Here is a 20329-nt window from a genome sequence, read left to right as displayed (position 1 = left end):
AATATGAGGCTTGCTATAAAGGCAGCGTTAGAAGTACAGCTCTGTGAATAGCTGCTTTTTGATCTACATTGGCTGTTCCAAAATCACGATGAAATGATTAGTTTAAAGTTGACTTACAATGAAGTATTTGCATAGTGTCTAGGCAAATTGAAAAATTCAGAAAAATATTCTGGGTAGATAGAATTATTTCCCTTCAGCTTATGTGATTAAGGTTTAAAACAAATGAACAAACAAGAAGATTTAAAAACCTCTTTTTAAAAATAAAAAATAAGTCTCCATTGAGAAAATGTCTGAATGTACACTCTATTTACTTCAAGCATTTGAGGGTTAGGTCTTTGACTCCAGCAACTAGGAAAAAGCGAGACAGATTTCCCAACATTTCTAATGTCACACATGACTTCACATGATGATAATATTAATGATACTTTTTAACCAGAAAAGCTGTAGGTCAATTAGTTTTCCCAATTCTATTTTTATCAAAGAATAAAGCTGTAAAAGCCCAGATGGAGTAACATAAGTTGTAACAGCAACAAAATGGATAACAGTGTTTCTGGACTTTTTCTAAATTGTGCATGTTCCAGAATTATAAACCAATCTGTTTCATACATTTTTTTTTAGAGTAATAACCACCTCAGTCACTGTCAGATGAATCTCTGGGTGCAGAAAATTGAATATCCAATGTTTTAAATGCTTTCTAACTCACAGTGTATTTCAATAATACAACATTCATTAAAATAGAAGAGTAGACCAAGTTACTGTACCAAACATCCTCTGCATCTTCGTCACACTCTGCCCCAAACTGGCAAATGTCACAGGTCGATGTCTCTTTTTGATTGGTTTCACCTGAGCCTTCATTGACTGTTTGGTGGAAAGCAGAAGAACACACATTAGTAAAGACAGCACCGTAGCAAAGCGCTTCTCTCTCTCTAGAAACATCTATTCACCGTGTTAGCTTAACGCGCTGCCCGCTGAGCTGATGCCTGGCCAACAGACAGCGTTTCTGAATGGGGCCTACACAGAGATTTCCTTGTTGGCCTGTGAGAAACTCCCTGGGTTATGGAGTGAAAGGGAAAAGCGGAGAAAAGCCCTTCCTCTTCCTTCTCCCTTCAAGCACTGCCTCCTTCCAGCTGCAGCTTCGGAGGTCGGCATCGCCACCGAGCCTTGCCACCTCGTTCCCAGGAAAATAATTGAGGCGCACTGACAGCATCACCCGCTGCCCTGTGTCCTTCACAGGTGAGGGCCTGGAGAGGCACCCATGGGGATGCTTTCCTCAAAAATGTTTTGAAAGCACCTGCCGCCTGCTACAATTTTATCCACACGAAAGACAAAACGTTTTTCTCTCCAGAAGTATTGCTACGAGCCCCGAGGACCAGTTATCCCTGGCAGGAAAGATTTAGTGCTGTCCAGAGGAGGGGACAATCTCCAGCACGGGCAAGGAAATCTATCCAAACCTCCTTTCATTTCCGAAGCATCATTATTTTTCCAAAGGCCCCTGCAGCACAATGCTCTCCGAAAAGTCCCAATCAGGGCAGAGACAAAGCTCCACGGAGCAGCATCCTTGCTCCGCGCACCACATGGAGAGCCCTGCACTCTGACCATGGCATGAGGCAGGTGAGATGTGGTGACTTTTAGCCATAAAAAAATAAAAATAAAAGCAAACCAATTGAACTCCGCAAGTCCCTAACTGGCTTTTGCCATCCGTTTTGCTGCTGTGCTTTGCTTCTGGTGCTCCCAGCCTGCTTGCAAAGAGCCCCCAAAACCCGGTGGCCCCGCTGCTGCTGCGGCGTAACCTTTGAGAAGCAGAACAGCCCACCTGACTGCTGCATCTGAGGGCACCAAGAAGAGGTTTGTTCAAAGAGCCTCAAGAGGTGTTATCTATGTTTGTACACAAGTATACAAGCCCCTTTTGGTATCTTTCAAAAGGGGCTGCTTTCTGTCAGGACTTTACCTAGCGATATCCTTGCAGAATAATTAAGCCAGCCCAGCCTTCAGGTATCCATCGGCTTTGACGGCTGCTGTTATCTGCAGATACGCTCCCTGCAGCGTCACCCTTTCATTCCTCTCTTCCACTTGGAGTCAGCACTGCCGTGTGGGGTTACTGCACGTTTTTTGGCCCGGCCTGCTGAAGCTGTGGATGCACTGAAGTGTGTTGGTCACCAGTGACACCGAGGGGAGGGACAACCTGCCTGCCTGACTTGTAGTTACTGCAGGAGAGCATTAACCGGAGGCTGTCGGGTTGGAGTGCTCTGCACTGAGTAGGCTGCTTTTGTTAGGCACTCAGGGAAGAACCAGAGGCACAAGCTTTCACAGAGCATTTGGAGGAGAAAGGGTTTTTGCCTCTAAAAGAGAAACTGTGACCCCAACCCCCATTTTCCAACGCACCTGCTTTCATACCCTGGACAAGTTACTTAGCCTCTGCCCTGTTCCCTGCTTTGTAAAATGGGGAAAAATGACATTTCCCGATGATCATAAAAGGAAAAAAGAAGAGGTTTTGCCCTATTTATAGAAGTCTGCTCATCTTTACATCCATAATGTTCATCTGCAGAAAGAAAAGGGGAAACTCGGAAAACACACTTTGGATTTTTGTTCAACTGCGGGCTCTATAGGGAGGGTCTGAGATGTGTGTTTTCTCTGTCCTCCAGTGACTGAGGAACTTGCTAGGCTCGCATCTTGTACAAGCTGATGTACAAGAGTGGACAGGGTGTCGGAGTGCCATTGCCTCTCCACGAGGCAATGCACACCATCAGCATCTCCATGGCCATGTGTGTGATCCTGAACCTACTGCACTGAGGAGCTGACGCTGCTGCTGCCATACAGCTCCTCCCCACTTCTCTGCAGCTGCATCCATGCCCGGGTTTTTCATTGATTTCTCCCTCCCTTCTTTTTTTTTTTTTTTTTTTTTTTTTAAATATATAGAAATCTTTTTCTGGAGACACAACTTCGACAGCCATTCTTGGCAGAGGATTTCCAGTGGATAAGATATTAGGCAGGAAACACGATCTGGATTTATCAAGTCACGTTGCTTCTCTGTGCCACAGTTTCTCTATCTGTAAAAGGGGAAGAGAATTTGGCAGGCACTCTGGGAGCTGTAATGAATAACTGTACAAAGGGACCCACAGGCAGAAGACTTCTTGTGACAGCCAGGCACTCCTTACCTACCAGGAATATGACAACTGCTCCAATCCACGAGCCTGAGAACATGTTCTTAAGGAAAGGAGCAATCACTTCTTTATTTTGTTATTCTGCAAATCACTTCCCTCATAATTAAAAACATATAATTAAAACCGCTTCCTTTTAATTAAAAGCAGGCGCCCTATTTTTTTCCTCCCTGTAATGTTTCTACTTATAATAACCTAGCGGGGTTGGTTTGACCAGGGACTTCACACGGGTCCGCATCGCTAACTGAGCAAAATAGCTACTTAAGTCATTAAAATATATAATTTGAAAGATTCAGCGGTCTGAATAGAAGGAACTGATTTCGAAGGGAACATCCACAGTAAGGCACAATGCAGTTCTGAATTTCCACGAGAAAATAACAGGTAGCCCCCCCCCAATGTTTTACAAAGAAGCTCTGCACCCAGCATGCCAATGTACATGCTGTCATTATATGTCCAAGCATGCAGCAGCCTTCATTAAAAAACACAGCTGTTTCTCTCTCTCACCTCTGTCCTCAGTATCTACAGATAACATTATTATTTACATTTCCTTCAGGTGTGTTTTCTCTTCCTCCACAAACGTACACACCCGCATGAGAGCCCCCACCCACAGACCGACAGATGCAGAGGTTTGTTTTCTGCATGCTGTGCAGGTAAGTGCCTTGATAAATCTGGGCATCTTAGAGTTATTTTCCCAATATTCCCTGCTGCTTCTTAGCTTGAGGACTAGTGGATGCTTATTTTCTAAGGTGACTCTTTTTCCTTTTTTTTTATTCCTGGCTGCGCTTGCTGATTTGCACTGGCTTTCATATCTCAACTGAAAAAAAAAAGAAATGTTAGTGGGAATAATACAAATTCTGGATTCCTCTTGCTAAAAATAAAACCAGTACGATTCTTTGTTCTCACCCAAGTTAAAAAGTTCTCATATTAGCAACTGCTGAGGTTTAACACCAGGACCCTGCCTGAACGTGGCAGGCTCCCGGGGAGCTAATTGCTGAAGCCCGCTGCTTATTACTCACGCAGCCGAGCCACGTTAAGCTGCGAGTTCCTATTTGTCTTAGCAAGATTAGCAACTTGCAGAGTTCAAGGGAACGCGCTAACATGGGTTAGCAGGTCACTAACATTATCTGAAAGTCACTTCAGAGACGATCTCACTCTGCTAAGCAATACAAATTCCTTAGCTGGGACACAATTTACAGAGTCAATGGGCTGTGGTAACCACAACAGCTCCTGTTTAAATCATTTGGTCCTTTTCTGGCATTCTCACTGCACTCGGATCAGATAGTTGGGATTTCCAAAACATCTGTATTGTTTGCTAGCCATACAAGAAAGAAACCGCCCTTGAGAGATGTTGCTTTGTTTCTGTAGGTGAAAAGCTAGATTGAAAGTATCATTGATACATCGGTCTGACTCTGATTATCTCCTGTAGTATCAGGAGAAATCCAGAAGCCTCAGCCTGGCCACCCCTGTAGGCACCTCTTTTTCTTCATACTTCCATCTCTTTGAGTCTAGAGTCTTCTGTAGACTCTGTAGAGTCTTCTGAGTGCTGAGCCCAACTAACACACCTTGGGCTTCTTAGCCAACGTGTTTGCAAGACCCAGCATCTGCAGGAATTCATGACGTAAAGACACCCTAAGTCGGGCTTTTATGGCCACTGCAGTCCATGTGCTGCACAACTCCGTATGCGACCCAGCTGGCAAGCAGCTGTAAGGACAGCTCAGTCCTTCACAACCTCTCTTTCCCTGACTGCAAAAAAAGTCTCCTGTCAGGGCGGGTTTTTACAGATTAACTTTGCACTATGGCAATTATAAGTAATGACTGTCAGCATTCTGGGCACGTGCAGAAATTATGCCAGAATTAATACTTGACTACTAGACTCATCACAGCGGGACGTCTTTGCTCTCGCTGAAAGAAGAACTTCAAATGAAAGTGCTCTAGATCACTCTGACAGGATATCCACTTGTTTTGAGCTATAAAATCTAGGCAATAACAAGAATCACATGAAGATGAGGGGCAATGGCTGTTGGTGTGTTTTGGAGTGAAAAACAAGGTGCAAATTAAAATGTGGAGGAGGAGGAGGATGATCATCTCCAGAGCAGCTGAGGCGATCCTGTCACATGCTGCAGTCTGAACGCGATTGCTCTGGACAGGTGACAAGGAAGAGCAGACAACGTGAGAAAGCTCTGAGAAACAAGGGCAGGCAACCAGGAGAATTTACTAAATGTGTTAGAACAAACACTACCTGCACCTCCACCAAACAGCTAAAAACACCTCATGGATGAGGCCAATAAAAGCCCAGATGCTGCAAGCGACTTCTTTCTAATCAATAAGTCTTTTTTTCCTGAAAGCATTAGCTCAGTCAAAACCTGCAAAGTGAGAAAAATGAAGGGTGTGAAGCAGGGGGTGGACTCACGAACGGCTCTGCTCTCGAAGCCTGGCAGAGGCTCAGAACGACATTATGGTCAAAATGAAAGGAAAATGGTCTACTGTGTCAGTAATAAATCCCAGCTCTGACACGTCTTGTTCTGCTTTACTCCTGCTGTCTGGCTCCATCTCAATAAATACAAATTTACTATCTCTCTTTCACACACACAAACACGCTGGGGAAATTACTTATCGCATGAGGGAGCCGCGTCTCTGCCCGGCTCGGGACCCGACTCAGAACTTCTCAAGGAGACCCGAGATCTTCTCCCCCACGTCCACAGGCGCTGACTGCATCAGTTTCTCCATGCCACCAAGGGTCACTCCTTGAAACCACCTCTCTGCCATTGATGGGCAGGTTATTTAAGCAGTGCCAAGCTTGTGCCGTAGCTCAGCTGGCTGCCCAGAAAACCCGATGGCGTTTTGCAGGGCTGATAGTGCTTTGGGTCCTGCTTTGGGTGCCTTCACGTTGCCATTCCCAGCAGGGAACGGTTGGAGGGCTGAGTTCAGCACGATGCACATACCTAGCGAGGTTTTCAGGGTGGAACTGGATGTATCCAGCCAGCCTGGACTGCTGATAAAGTCTGTTCTTATCTTCTTGCTAAAGACCATGCAGATACAGCCAGGCACTGCTTTGATGCCAATCAGATTCAATTTGCAGTGTTTTCCAGCTCTCATACATCTGCTGTGACTCGCAGGTTATATATTTTCTTAAACTCACAGCTGGTGGATTGTCTCCATGTAGAAAGATCTCAGTTTCTACACGTATTTGTTTTGAAAGGTATGACTAAGCTTTAGGGCTGTGGAGAAAAAGCTAGTGAGCATAATAAATACCAGAAACTATCAAGTTTATCATTTCTGAAACTCGTTATTTTTATGGGGCTGATTCACGTTTCTGCAGTCATGTGCAATGCTGTGTTTCTGCTGAACAGGAAAAAAGCGCTTCTGAACCAGAGCTCGCGCTGTGCTGAGTTCCCCTGCACTTTGTGCTACCAGCTCCGAGTCTACCATGGATACAGTATAATTTGTACAAGAAAACAGAGCCTGAGATGTGCCTCGGGTTCAGTCAATAACTAGTGTAAAAATTGCTTTGCATTATCTCTGAGCACTGCTGCTCTCTCTGCTTCCATCTTTATTTTTTACCTCCTATCTTGCTTTCTGTCCTGCCTTTCTTCCCATGATCTTTCGGCTTCTTTCCTTTCCCCAACTTTTCAGTTTTCTTTCGACGCAGAAACTAAGCCGTAATCTCTAAGCTTTTCGCTAAATGACACAAAAAGCATTCAGAGAAAACCAGAGGCAAGCGCCCAGCCGCTCACCAGCTGCCTCCCATGAGCTCAACACCAGGTGTCCTTTGGCTAACGCCAAGGAGTAAACCTCTGGTGGCCTTCTGCTGGCTGCCCACTCCATGAGGTGACCGGACACGAGGTGACAGGACACTCGTGGGTATCACCAGGCTCTCGGCACCTACCTGGGAGCCTCACTGTTGACCAAAGCCCAGTTTGGGATGATCCTGAGTAAACTCCTCTTTGGCTTTTCCTTTTATTTACACGTCTGAGCTTAGCGACTTGAACACAGGAGTCTGATGAAATAATGGGGGAATTACCATTTACAATTTCCACTTCACCTTCTCTTTACTGAATAATAAGAAGGTGGCTTGACAGTACACATCCTTGCTTTCAGAGGAGCAGAATTGCTCCTCTGCATCTACCTGATTGCAATCCTCTCCTTTCAGTGGGCGCAACTGGAGGTCTCCAAGAGCACCTGGGTCAGGACACGATCCCCAGCAGACCTCTGTAGGGATTTGCCTGTATTTGCACAACCGTAGCCAGGAGAGAATATGTTCAATTCTTACTCAAAGTTTATTTATTCTAAATAAACAGTATTTGCTTGCTTCTGTCTCATGCAGATCCCTGCTGCTCCCACGGTGCATTTGATAAAAAATTAAATACGATTAGTTGAGGCCAGTTTCTCCTAGCAAATATCTCTAATGGCGTTTCAAAAGGAATGGCTCATTGAATAAAATCCTATTGTAAGCTTTCTGAATGCTGACATGAAACAGCTGTGATTATTGCACCCTTGTGCGGTCCCTCTACAAAATGTGATGTTTGCCTGGTGCATGTGGGATGCCAGCATCTCAGATTTATGAAGGTGTGCGATGACCAGCACTGACAGTATTTGCCAGCTTGAGGAAGAGGAGGTTCATTTAATTTTGCCAAGAGCTTCCTCTCATAAGCAGCACTGAGCAAAAAGCCAAATAGCACGCGGGGACTATTCATCTTTGCCTTGCATTAATTTAATTTTAAAGAGAAATCACTTCCTTGCAGGAGAATTTAAGGAATAGAGGCAGCTTGTTGTAAACACGCCTGCGATGCTGCCAAAGCTTTTGTGGCACCAGTCCCTGCTCTCGTGTATTGCAACATGCCCAACAGCACGAACAAAGCAACCGAGTGGACATGCCCACAGCTGGATGGATGCAATACGGCGGGTCACCAATCAGGGCTGTTATTAAAGGGCCCGGGAGGAGATTACTACAGTCCTAATTGCAAGGACCAGATGATCCATCAGAACGGAGGAGAAACAGAAAAAGATGTCTGATTCCTCCCTCAGGTAGACTAGCCTGGCTGCACAGATCATTAAACCCCAGCGCTGTGTCGAGGGAGATGGGAAGCTGCAGTTGAGGAACACAGCCAATATCATAACACCTCTCTTATTGTCAGGAAAATATCCCTCAGAGGCTACGCAGAAGGAGGATCAAGCCTGAGCTTTTTGAGGCCGACTGGCCCCGTGTGCCAGAAGGGAGGGGAGCTGGCCAGGCTCACAGCCCCCTTCACCCCTTCTGCAGATTGCCAAGGTGGCCCCAAACATCCTTTCTGCTACTGCCCTTACAGCAAGCCCTGGTGAGCAGCAGACACCAGTTCGGCTGGAGGAGCACGGATCAGCAGTGCCTTCTGCGTGGGAAGATATCGGATGTAAACCACAGAAATTACCTGCCCGTGCTTTCCCTGACCCCAGTCACGAATGCAAGTCCCCCCTGAGATCCTAAACACTTACTCATTCTAGGCAGGGGGGAACCTGGATCTCTGAATTGAAAGAAACTCGGTGGGGAAGGAAAAAAAAGAAGGAAGGATCCAACCCATGGTTTCACAAAGCCTGTAATAAGGAAGCCCCAAATGGGTGATGTGACTTTCCAGGACTTCTTGCACTGAGAAGTGCTTCTGCCAGCGTCCTGCCTGGTGGAAAGATTAACAGAAGACTTGAACTTGAAGCTGTACAGCTACTCAGCTTTCAAGAATCCCAATGAAAGGAACAAAGATAAAGCCTAAAAGAGCTGTCTAGCATTCACTTGGTGACTACTTCAGTTTTAAGGTCTTCGTCGCTTTGCTATTGATTTAAGTCTGTGTATCCTTTTGAATATTAGTGTGGCTAGCAAGATAGCAACATCATACATAAAAATGTTCTTTATTCCAGAACAGATGAAACTCCCAGTGGTAAAAGAAGATTTAGGCATCTCTGAAGATTTCTTATCACTGTGCAACATAACTCTCTAATGGTTCAGTGCCTTGGAGGGTCATCTGAGATCACTTATCACATAAATCAAATAGGTGGCAGGCTATAAGAGCGGAAGCCTATAGCAATTTCATGTCTTTGCTCGCAGACATCAAATCTATCTTTTAGGCAGACTATAGAGGAGATAATATGCCACTCCATTTAAGCCATTGAAGAAACCCAAATCTGGGTATTAACCAATTTTACAAAGCTGCTTCCAGTCTTGACTGCACCACAATTATCTTGGGCTTTAAATCCCAAAACGCGGCCCAGAGAAGCTGGGCCTGGCTCTAACTGACACAAAGGCTTCTGTAAATCACTGGCAATGGAAGGTGGTGTCACAGCGAGCCAAAGTCCAATTTATTTTAGGTCCATTTACATAACCAGGGTGGTGTAAAGTGGCTCTAAGGTAAAAATGAGCTGGGCCTACCTTTCACTGAGCTCGAGAAGAGAGTGGCTTTCTTCATCCGCTCCACTTTTCTTCTAATTTATATTAATTTCTGTATGTTTCTGTGGTGCTCGTGCAGGTTGGGCACGCGCAGCCCGGGGGCTGAGCAGCGGAGGAGGCACGTGAGAAGCTCACACTCCACAATGGGGCCTCAGGAGGAAACCAGCAGCCAAAAACTGTGCTCAGCAAGGCTGTACCCTCTTGGATGGGAGCCACCAGAGATGGGTTTTCAGCTCCTTCTTCCCCCCACCAGCTCCATCACCAGCCTGTATGCAAACTGCAGGCCCCAATCCCCCCCAGTCCAGTTCCTGGCCCAGAATAACTCCAGATTTCTGCAGGCATGCTCCCTGCTCCTTTGTTTTCACCTCTGAGCTAAATTTTCTAAACTATCTAAACTTCCACAACCAGGGCTCATCCCAGTGTTTGCTCGTTCTGTAAGTGAAGGTAGCATGAGGGGGACTGCAGAGTTTCCGAGTACTGCAGAAGATACAGGATTTATGCAACACAGATCCCATCTTTTCAGTAACCTTGGCCTTCAACAAATACAAACACGTGTTACAGCAGTTAATGGTGTGAAAACGTCCAGCACTAAGATAGCCTTTCGGGATAAATGGGAAAAATCAGCAGAACCATGTGCTGGCAAGCCTGAGCAGAAAGGCGAGGGATCTCCTGCGTGGCACAGTCTCTGCTGGAAGGGTGGCAAAGGTTTAGGAGAAGCAGCCTCCCCAAGCCAGCTGTGTGGATGAATTGGGGGATGCCATTTTTGTGCCGGCAACTAGAATTTATGTAACTGCATACAGGAAAAAAAACCCAGCCCCCTACAATCAGGGCAAACAGGATGAGCGTGACATGTCAATCTCAGCCCCACTACGAGAAGCAGGGAGCAGGGGCTGCAAATCCATTTACACCAAAACAGCATTGCCCCCCGAGTGTAATTTTACAGATGTGGTTATGATAGGGGGGAGCCATATGGCACAAAAGGTTTAAACATTTAATTTCACTTTGTTTTAATACGCTGCATATACAGAAATTTGGAAGCCCAGCAGGAAAATGCCAGATTTCATTCGCACTTAGTCGTGATTAACCTCTATGAGCTCGCCCAGAGTTCTGTCATCTGCAAAGTCATTCAGGCCATGGAAGATGCGAACGCCCTAAAATTTCTGCTCTGGCTAGAGCACAGCAGCTGCCCCCAGGCACAGCCAGCGCCCCAGAAGGGGCCGTGGGGAGATCATGGTCTGGGGAGACTTTCCTTGCACATCTCCTCCAGCAACTTCTTGGCACCGCACGGGTTGGGTCTGGAGCAGCCTGGCAGCGGCAGCAGCCCGCCGAGCAAGTGGCTGGTAGGTATCAGGCTCTGCAAATATGCTCCTTCTCATTAATATTGATTCACGCACACAAACACTTTAGCTATATTCGCTGATTGCATTACCATTGCAGAAGTGTAATTAACAAATTAAAAGGGAGGACTGTGATCCAGTTTAATTTGGGGAAAATCTTTATTTAAAAAACGAGTCTGGTGTTTGAGGATCATTCCCCTTCAGTGTTCATTTCAGTGCCTTGGACATGGTTGACGAGAGGTGCTTCTGTAAGACAAAACGCATCCAGAGTGCGCTGCAGTACTGACATAGGCAGGTGTATAAAGAAGCAGCAAGACAAAATGCCACAGGTATCTGTGGGAGGAGGGAAGGGAGAAAACCTCTGGCACTTGCTGCCATTCTAGAGGCTTACGTGATAAAATAAATCAGCTCTGCTAAGTATTGGGACGTTTGCAGGAGCAGTCAAAAGTCCCGAGGAGCAGCTGCACTGCTCTTCTCTCCCCAAACCAGCTGAGCTCACCTGGAAGAATGGCTAGGAAATGATGCCTCCCTCCCCTCCCATCTCCTACAAAAACCACCTTTCAGGTGATCTAATATTATGAGAAACCATAATCATTAAGGATTGATCATGCTAATATAATTTTCTGGATGGCTTATTAACCTACTAAGACATGTTTTTTCTACTTCCCTTCATTAGCGACAGCAATAATTAGGTAGGGCCAGAGTAGCAAAATTGATCACATGCTACTGCCGAAGGGGACAGAGAATGTATCATGCACATTTAGCATAATGTTCTCCAAACTCCAGATGCATTAATTATATTTAGTAACACTGCTATTTTCCACCTTTGATAGAAGGAATCCATTAAGGTAGGTATTGTAGAACAAAGGCTTATTTTGCTCCTGTTCCAAAATTGAGTGTTTTTTCTTTTTTCTTTCTTTTTTTTTTTTTTTAAATAGTTCATGGCACGAAATGAAAGGGGAGAAGAAAGCATCCTTGTGTCGAAGACCCACCGATACTACATCCTTTTCTTCATCCAGCCCTGGCTGGCAGAGCCCAGGTGAGAGCAGGAGGGCCATGGGACTTGCGGCTGGGAAAGGCAAAAGGCAGGCTGCCACCAGCAGCCTCCAGGGCCCCTTTCCTCACGCCTCTGGGTGGGCTGCGGGCAGCCCACATCCCACCTGCCAACCCTGGGCACCCCAACCAAATGCCTGCAGGACATTCAGGTGGTCCCAGGCCGGGCTGGATGGGGCTTGGGGCAGCCCAATCCAGTGGGAAGTGTCCCTGCCCATGGCAGGGGTTGGCACGGGGTGGGCTTTAGGGTCCCTCCCAGCCCAAACCTTCCTGAGGTTCTGCGATCCCACGAAAACCGCTGCACGAACTTCTGCGAACCACCACACCGCCCTGCTAGCACGGGGAGCTCATGTAAGCACGAGATCGACAAAGGAAATGCAGCGATGATGAATTTTTACATCTCTTTTTTTTTAACGTTCTAGCAGCTGGCTTTCCCTGAGCTCTCTCCCCATGTAAGCAGTAAGCAGCTTTCTGGAGATAAAAGCATTAAAGGGAGCTGAAAAGAGTTGACATTACAAACTTGGCACTCCGATGTCACGCTGCACAAACAGCGAGAGGGAGGATCTGCCAAAGCGAAAGCCAGAGATAATATGAAAAGCATAAAACCAACATATTGACCTTATTTAAGCCCAAACAGTTTAACACTGGGATATTTAACACAAAAATGTTGAAACCGCTCTTCCGCACGCACACGGATGTTTTCTTCAAATACGCAATTGACTTGATATCTGCAATCCCCCTCTTCAGATGCAAAACCCAAAATAATGATTATATCAGTCACTGCTTAATACATTCAACTGTGGCCCTGATTTCCATGCCTGAATGGTCATTTACATCTCATTACCCGCAACGCCTCCCCCTCCGATTTTTCTTTCTAAATAGAGCAATGCATTTCAAGTTGTCATTTTAAAACAAAAACGCTTGAAAGGGGGACTTTCATTTCTCGCTATCTTATCTGTGCTCTTCGCAGCTAATAGACCAGAATATTAAACCGGGAAATTCTCGGGGTGTGTGGCAACTACTACAGCGAGGAGATCTCAGCGAAGAGGCAATTATCGAGGGATTTTGCTCAACTTTGGAACCGCAGATAAACACGAACAGAGAAGCTGGAGCAAACCAACCAGAAGCAAAGCAGTAATTATAGTATGTTCTGCTATTTTCCTAGCACATGCCCTCACTGGGGGCAGGACTAGTTCCACGCTGGAAAAATCAGTGGGCACGAGGGGCGGCTAGAAGCTCGCCACGCATAAATTACTCCTTTTCAATTAACACTGCCCAGGCCCACAACAAAGGAAAGATTTATTTTTTTTTTTCCTCCTCCCGCTACTTTTCAAGTAATTTTCTGCTATGTTTAATTGGGAAATTTCTCTACAGAAGGGAATGTGATAGAAGATTAATTCTCCATCTTCTCCCCCGCTGTGTCAGTACGCACAAGCGGACGCTATAAACCCCACTTAAATACGATGAGGGCGATGGAGCACGGAGCTCCTTTCGAGAGGTCGCGTCCACAAACCGTAGATCTCATTCCGAAACAACAGAAGCGAGGTAGAAAATGGGATCTCGCCCTAGTGCCGGGCCACAGAGGAGCGATTACGAGAGCTTCACGGCGCGAGGGGTCACCGCGCCGGCTGCGAGGGTTTGCTGCCACGCCGCGGGATGAGGAATGGCACCGCCACCAGCACTGATGCTCTGGGTCTCTTTCTCCCGTTCGCTGCTAATAATTAGCCCTCCAGTATTCGCGCCCTATTTTACATCTTTTATGCCACGTACGAGACAGCAATTAAACAATAAATAATGAAATGTTCGCTGGCAGGCAGCGTAGTAGAGCTTTTTTTTTTCCTGAGCGAACAGACAAAGGGTGCAAGCTGTATTTGTTTTTAATGAACAGTGAAGGGAACAAGCTATTTACCCCGAGGACTTCAACTCCTATGAATGGTCTACTGCCGTCAGTGCTGAGAATATCGGGTTAACGCTTTGCTTTTCTTAAATTGAAAGCCAAGGCAGAGTAAGAACAATCAGTTAGGGGAAGCTCAGACCTACAAGACAGTGGGACTTGCAAGACACTAGCCTTTGACGGAGAGGGTAAGCAGTTTTCTCCCAAGTTTTATTAACGGAGTGGCTGAACATCAATACAGAAAATGCACAAACCATTTAGAGGAGGAAATGCAGACGTGTAGCCAGGTAGAGGCTGGGAGCCCTGCTCACTGATAATCTAGGGCCTTGTTTTAATATGACAGAAGCTGTCAGTCTGCTCCTGGGGACAAGCTGGGTCAAAAGAGGACAACTGGAAGAAATAATAATAATAAAAAAAGTGTAATGCAGAAGAAACTCCATCCTCCCTTTCATTTTGCACTTTCAAAAATAAACCAACATTTTGGCTAGTCCACTGTCTGTTGATTCCCTCCCGTTCTGACTTGTTTATAGGGCATGCTCACCCTGCCCTGCTTGACACCGGGCTGGTTTCATGTAGAGAAATGCTCCAGCCTTTAAGAAGGGGCAGCCACTTTAGCAGAGTCCAAGGGAGAGCCACCAGGGCGAGGTGACTCAGAAAAGGACTTCCACGGTGAGCTCAGGGGAATGGAAATTTTTCACTTTGGGAAAGAGAAGACTGAGAAGCGACTAGTCATCTGATATAAAAAGGAACGTTAAAAAGGCTGCTATAAAAAGAAGGATAATCAATTGCTCTCCACATCCAGCATTTCTGAGACAAGAGATAATTGATTTAATTTATGGCAAAGGAGATTTAAGAGAGATATTAGGAAAAAAAAGTCTTTCCCACTTCTAAGAACTACCAGGTACTGGACGAGGATGCAGAGGAAGGAAACCTGTGTGCTGCTCTTCTGAGACTGCAGGGCTTAGCGAGGAACAGCCTGGAGAAACAGCAGACTTGAGAGCGATGGATTAGATGATCAGGTGAAGCCGCTTCCAGAACGATATATCTACTACTTTATGATCCATTTTCTGCAGGTTAGGCAAGGGCTAACTGTGTACTCCACATGATTGAGTCTTGTACAAATTCTCATTGAAGTCAAGGGGCATTTTTTGGTAACTTCATTAAAACATCTTCACGTTGGCTGGCTCTGTGATGTCTGCCCAGGCACGGGGCCAGTATATATCTTTGCATACTCTCCACAAGTTCCTGACTCCTGCAAATTCAGAGGACCAGGTAATGCCTAGGACCTCATGAACAAGCCTCCCCCTCTTCTGATCCTGAAAAAGCAGGGGAGCTGCGTTCCTCCCCCTGAAATGATTTTTTTAGATGTAATTTGAAAATGTCCGTTTCCAGCTGACCAACTTTTTAGTTCCATTACAATCAACCACCTTTTAGAGAAAAGGCATAGAGCTCTCTTAATGGAAAACATTTTTAAAAATTTTGTTAAATGGATTGCAAAATCTATGTTAATATAGCAGTCCAGGTAGTGCACTGCACTTCCCCGGGCAGTCAGTGATGCATTTCCAGTGCTATCTCTTGGTTTATCTCTGGGGATATAAAACCCAGGAGCTTCTCCTCCTTGGGGTGGGGGTCACCCCAACACCTATCTGATGCCACCCATCAAGGACCTGGTGGCGGCTGTGTCCCCATCTGAAGGTGGTGGAGGGATCTGGCGGCTCTGAACCTGCGGCATGCAGAGCTGAGCATCTCGGAGCTGTGCTGCATCGTCTGTCCCCATAGCAAATCCAGCCTTTTGTAGCAAATCCTGTCTTCAAAGCTTCCTCAGGTGCTGGTGCTCGCAGCGAGCGCCCACACGGGCATGAGTTTCTCCCCTCCGTTTTCCTTTGTCAGGCCCAGAGCAGAATTATGGTTTATTTGCACAGTGATATGGTTGATTTGCACAGTGCCTTTCAGAAAGGAGCTGTAAAATGATGAATCAGAGGTCCAGACACAGCCATCTGTCACATCCAATAAGCATGCATGTGCCATGTGAATGCCTGGTCACTCCAGTAATTAGCTGCAAAAGCTGAATGGGCAATTTTCAGCCAGAAATGCATGAAATGTATTTTGATGCACAGAACAATTAGGAATGTGACATGCAAACTTCCAGATACCTTCACATTTTCTCTTCACTTAGCTCAGGAGGAACTAGCCCTCTTTAACCTTGTTAGTGCACGGGGGCACAGCAGGAGCCAGGCAAGGGTGAGCCGAATAAATCTCAACCAGGCAGTCTCTTTTTAAAATGCAACTTTTCCTTCCAAAAAACCCTTAGATAATGATGGAAAAATAGTCTGCAGTGAATTCTGATGAAAAAAAAAATAATATAAAAAAGATGGACCAGAATAATAAACGTGTCCTGTGCGACTGCTGGGAAAAATGAAGGGTCTGATTCAGGTCCTGTTCTAATCAACCGGCCTCCCTCCATTACCTCTGCTAACAATCACATTAAACCCTTTGTGTTTGGATGAGTAGAGGCAGCAGATAGATAAGAGGCAAGGAAGCTCAGGAACTCAAATGGCAGCTGAGCGTCAGGCGGGTCACCTGAAGGCACTGCGATGCTCTCTGTGTGTACGTATGAATGCAGAGAGAACGGACAGAGATGCACGGAGATGGTATGGATGTTATTTCAGCAGAGGGCCAAGCCCTGATTTTTTCCTCCTGAACAATGGAAGAGGGCATCTGGCCAAAAAAAACAACCAACAAAACACACAGAAGGCAGCCATGTCCTTTAAGTGAATGGTAGATGTGGGTATGTCTCTTTGCAAAAGCCTTTTTGGAGTGGAAGAAATGTAAACATCCCCTAATTTAACCACTGCTTTCATGTACCTTATTTTACACGGAGTTGCCATAAACTATCCCCACAGTGTTTTGTTGTAATTACACGCAGTAAAAGGAACAACCGGGTAATTACCTCAGGCTCCGCAATAATATTTCCACATTAAAATGTAAGTACAAGGTGCACAGCTCGTCTCTGTGTTTTAACTGCAAGAAGAACAGAAGACTACTCATCTGAGAGAAAAAAAAAAAAAACAACAACAAAAAAAAAACATGTATTAAGCTCTCTGCCAGGTCCAGGGCTGTCATAATTTAGGCTGGGTGCCTGCCTTTGCTTAGAGCCCTGCTGCCAGCAACCCCTGGTGCCTCTGAAGGGCGCTCATCCTCCCTGGGTGTGCAAAGGCAAGGTTAAAAAAGCCCGTTTATGGGTAAGGAGAAAAGGAGAGGTGACAATTACAGATGTTCTGGGGGAAGGTGGCACGGGATTATCCGTGTCTCAGGTCCAGAGGGTTGCCTCTCACGTTGAAGGATTTTCTGTCTTTCATGAGCTTTTGCGCTTCATTTAAGCCCTAAACAAAGCACAAATATCCCATGGGAATAAACTTTACTCTCTACCTGTCAGAATAATTTCCTACCTGAATTAACTGGTGGATGCACTTCAAAAATAGACACATCTTCTCCGTAGCATGATTACTTGCCTGCTTTATTTTCCCAGTGTCTTTTAGCGCTGCTTTTCCATTTTGGGTGCGAGCAGATTCGCGGTAATGGGCTGATGGGGTGAAGAATAAACACAGGCTCTGATTTTGTGCAACATACACGAGCTGGTTTACAGAAAGCCCCGCAGGCACGGTTGTTTGCTAATAGCGCTCACCGGGGCTCCGTGCCTGCCCGATTTCTTAGCACCTGCATGCTTTGCAGATATGTTTGTAATGAATTCTTTTAATGGGAATTTTGCGTCCTCTGTTATCGGCCGGCATCAGGCAGGGCTACGCGAAGCCCCCCCAGTCCCGCCTGCCGGAGGCACGAGGAGGAGCCTTTAGGATGCCCCATCACGAACCTCATCAAGACAAACTTCAAAGATCAAAAATAGGAGGGGGGGAAAAAAAAAAGAAAAAGCCGAAAGAAATGCCTTGAACACCCTGAGCCTGAACACCCGCATGGGAGCGTTCAGAGACAACGGCGTTATTTCTGCACGAAAACAAAATTCACACACTTCGTATCCCCTGCGCTGTAAAGGACTTTTCAGGGGATAAAATATAATTGCTGAGCGCATCGAGCATGATTGATCCCTCCGCATTTCCTGGTAATTACCCTGAAGAACAGCGTGCATTAGACACTCCCTGCTATCAGAAGCAGTGCCCAGGGTCGGGCGGTCAGGCTTACTAAAATACCGCCTGCAGCAGGTGACCTGCAAGGCGTATATGCATATCCTACTTAAGTGCATTTGGTTTTGTTCTTGGATTTGCATCTGATCAAAGGAAAACTTCTATAAAGCTATTCTACCACACCAAAAATAAATAGAACAGCATTGTTTTCTACCGGCTTCCACTTTTTTTTTTTTTTTTTCTTATTCAGTTGATTTACCAGCCTTTATAAAATGTATTTACAAACTCAACTGCATGTGTAGACTTGATTCTGGATTTTTACCTTTACAGAGCATCCATTTCCCCTCAAGAAGTGTAACTTTTTTTTACAATGTGTACCTTCAATTGACAACACAGATAGATTAACAGCAGTTGCTGCTTATCAGAAAGCTTCATCTCACCATTGGGTCAGGTACATAGCTGTTCCCCCTTTTGGCCAGCACCATCTACACCTACTGACAGTCACTGCCTCTCCTGACAGGTCCAGAATAGTTTATCCTTGGTCTGAACTCATCCCTATTCAAATACAGGATCTGAGGCTGAAACCTATGACTATTTACCCAGTAGTACTACAGCTTTAACTCTTGCTTTGAATCCCATTCTTTCTCATCCTTCTAAAACAGTGACAAACCTAGGTGGACGTGTAAAAGCCGTCCCAAATTGCTTGTGCTCCTTCCACGTTGGCAAGGTAAGATGGTGCAGCTGCTCTTTGCCTCTCCAATATCTGGCTCAGAACCCTTTCAAAACCAGCAGTGGCATTGAGCAGTTGAAAAATGTTGTGATCACCTGCACAAATCCCTGCTGGCTCATGAACACCCGTCTCTGTGAGCTGCTCTCCCCTCTTGCTCCAAATGGATGGAGCTAAATGGTTGAATCCGCCGAGCTCTGAATCACGTCAAAGGCATCATTAACGGATGGACAAAACAACACAGGTCCTTCTCGGATGCATTCAGTTTCCTGTAGCCTGTGCGAAACCCAGGTGTTCCCATCCGTTCTCAGCACTATCCTGGCTTGAGGGCCCAGACACTTGCCCACAGTCCAGTGACTGATTCACCCCGTGCCACTTTTTCTTCACCTTCTGCAGCCGGCGCCGTGCCAGCTTTGAAGGTTTGACCCCAAGTTCAGCATCTCAGCCCGGAGCAGAAGGCTTTCTGGCAGGTAGGGCAGATGAAGAAGCAACACAGACACTTTGCCTCTCCTGCTACAACACGCAGGAAGCAGTCACACAACACCAGGGCCTCCACCGTCGAGCTTTGGAAGAACCACGCTGGTGACACCAACGTTTCTGCCTTGCCCACCCAAACAAGACCACGTCTGCATCTTTTAGAAACACAAACTTACTCAGTTCAACTCTAAAGTTCACAAATGTCATATTTTTAAGGCAATTCAGGGTACTGCAGCAATTTATCAGACGCACGGCCAGTACAGCGCTGTCTGGGTAGCGGTTCTGACTCCAAGTGGCTGCTAAGGGCGCAAGAACGAGGGTTAACGCCAGCCTTTAAAAAATAAATAGCAAACCCCACCTCCGTCTGTCACTCATTTTATAGACCTCAGCATTTCACGAGGCTGGGCGCATCGCTGTTTGAGCCTTGTGGGCTCAATTTGACCATTTGTACAATTGATGATACCTTGAGAAGGGAAGGAAAGTCACTGCGTTACAGAAGGGAGTTTGGCTGAGTGTCTTTAACATCTTTAAAATTCACCCTTGAATTCTTCGTTTACTTCTGGGGATGTGGGCAGGCTTCGGCTGCCACAGCAGCTTTTACTCAGCAGACAATAAATAGGTGATCTTCTCCTCAGGGGCCTGCAACTTTCTTAATGTTTCATTACAAGCACATACAGCCAGCTTGCGGTGCACACAGTACAACTTGAAAGAGCTACAGGTCGAGGTATCTCACAGCAGAATATTACTGTGGGTTTAGCACTAATTCCAGCTTTATTCCTTTCCTAATTCCTGTATCACATCGCCTTATCTGCACAGATAGAGTCCCTTGAAGCGCACCTCCTTTGATGCACGGATGGAGGACTGCTGTCAAAAAATGTAAGATTTGCTTAGAAAATAAATCACGGCTGCATTTAGACCGCAGTCCACTCCAAACGCCCGACAGATTTCAGTGCAAACAAGCAAAGGCTCCCCTTGGTTGCCTTCAGAAGTTACATAGCAGACAAACCAGCAGTCCACCGGGGCCATGGATTTTAACCTCTTACGGTATTTCGAGGATGGCCACCGCCTCTCAAAGCTAACAGCACCATTATCAGCACAATATTTGCACACCGGGCAGCTAATTCCCCGACTG

General features: G+C 46.0%; 1 protein-coding gene across 1 annotated transcript in view; it reads right to left on the bottom strand.

Annotated features, from left to right (window-relative positions):
- TMEFF2 (transmembrane protein with EGF like and two follistatin like domains 2) overlaps positions 1-20329 on the bottom strand; it is a gene marked incomplete at both ends in the record, with an annotated part of 111520 nt that overhangs the window by 44149 nt on the left and 47042 nt on the right. The window contains one exon of the mRNA XM_084289396.1: positions 762-858. Within this exon, the coding sequence (XP_084145522.1) occupies positions 762-858 (97 nt within the window). The remainder of the gene's footprint in view (positions 1-761; positions 859-20329) is intronic.

Source organism: Netta rufina (genome assembly GCF_964035555.1).
Source record: "Netta rufina genome assembly, chromosome: 6".
Classification (NCBI taxonomy): Eukaryota; Metazoa; Chordata; class Aves; order Anseriformes; family Anatidae; genus Netta; species Netta rufina.
Note: the sequence above shows the minus strand (reverse complement) of the source record. Positions and strands in the feature narration are given on the sequence as shown.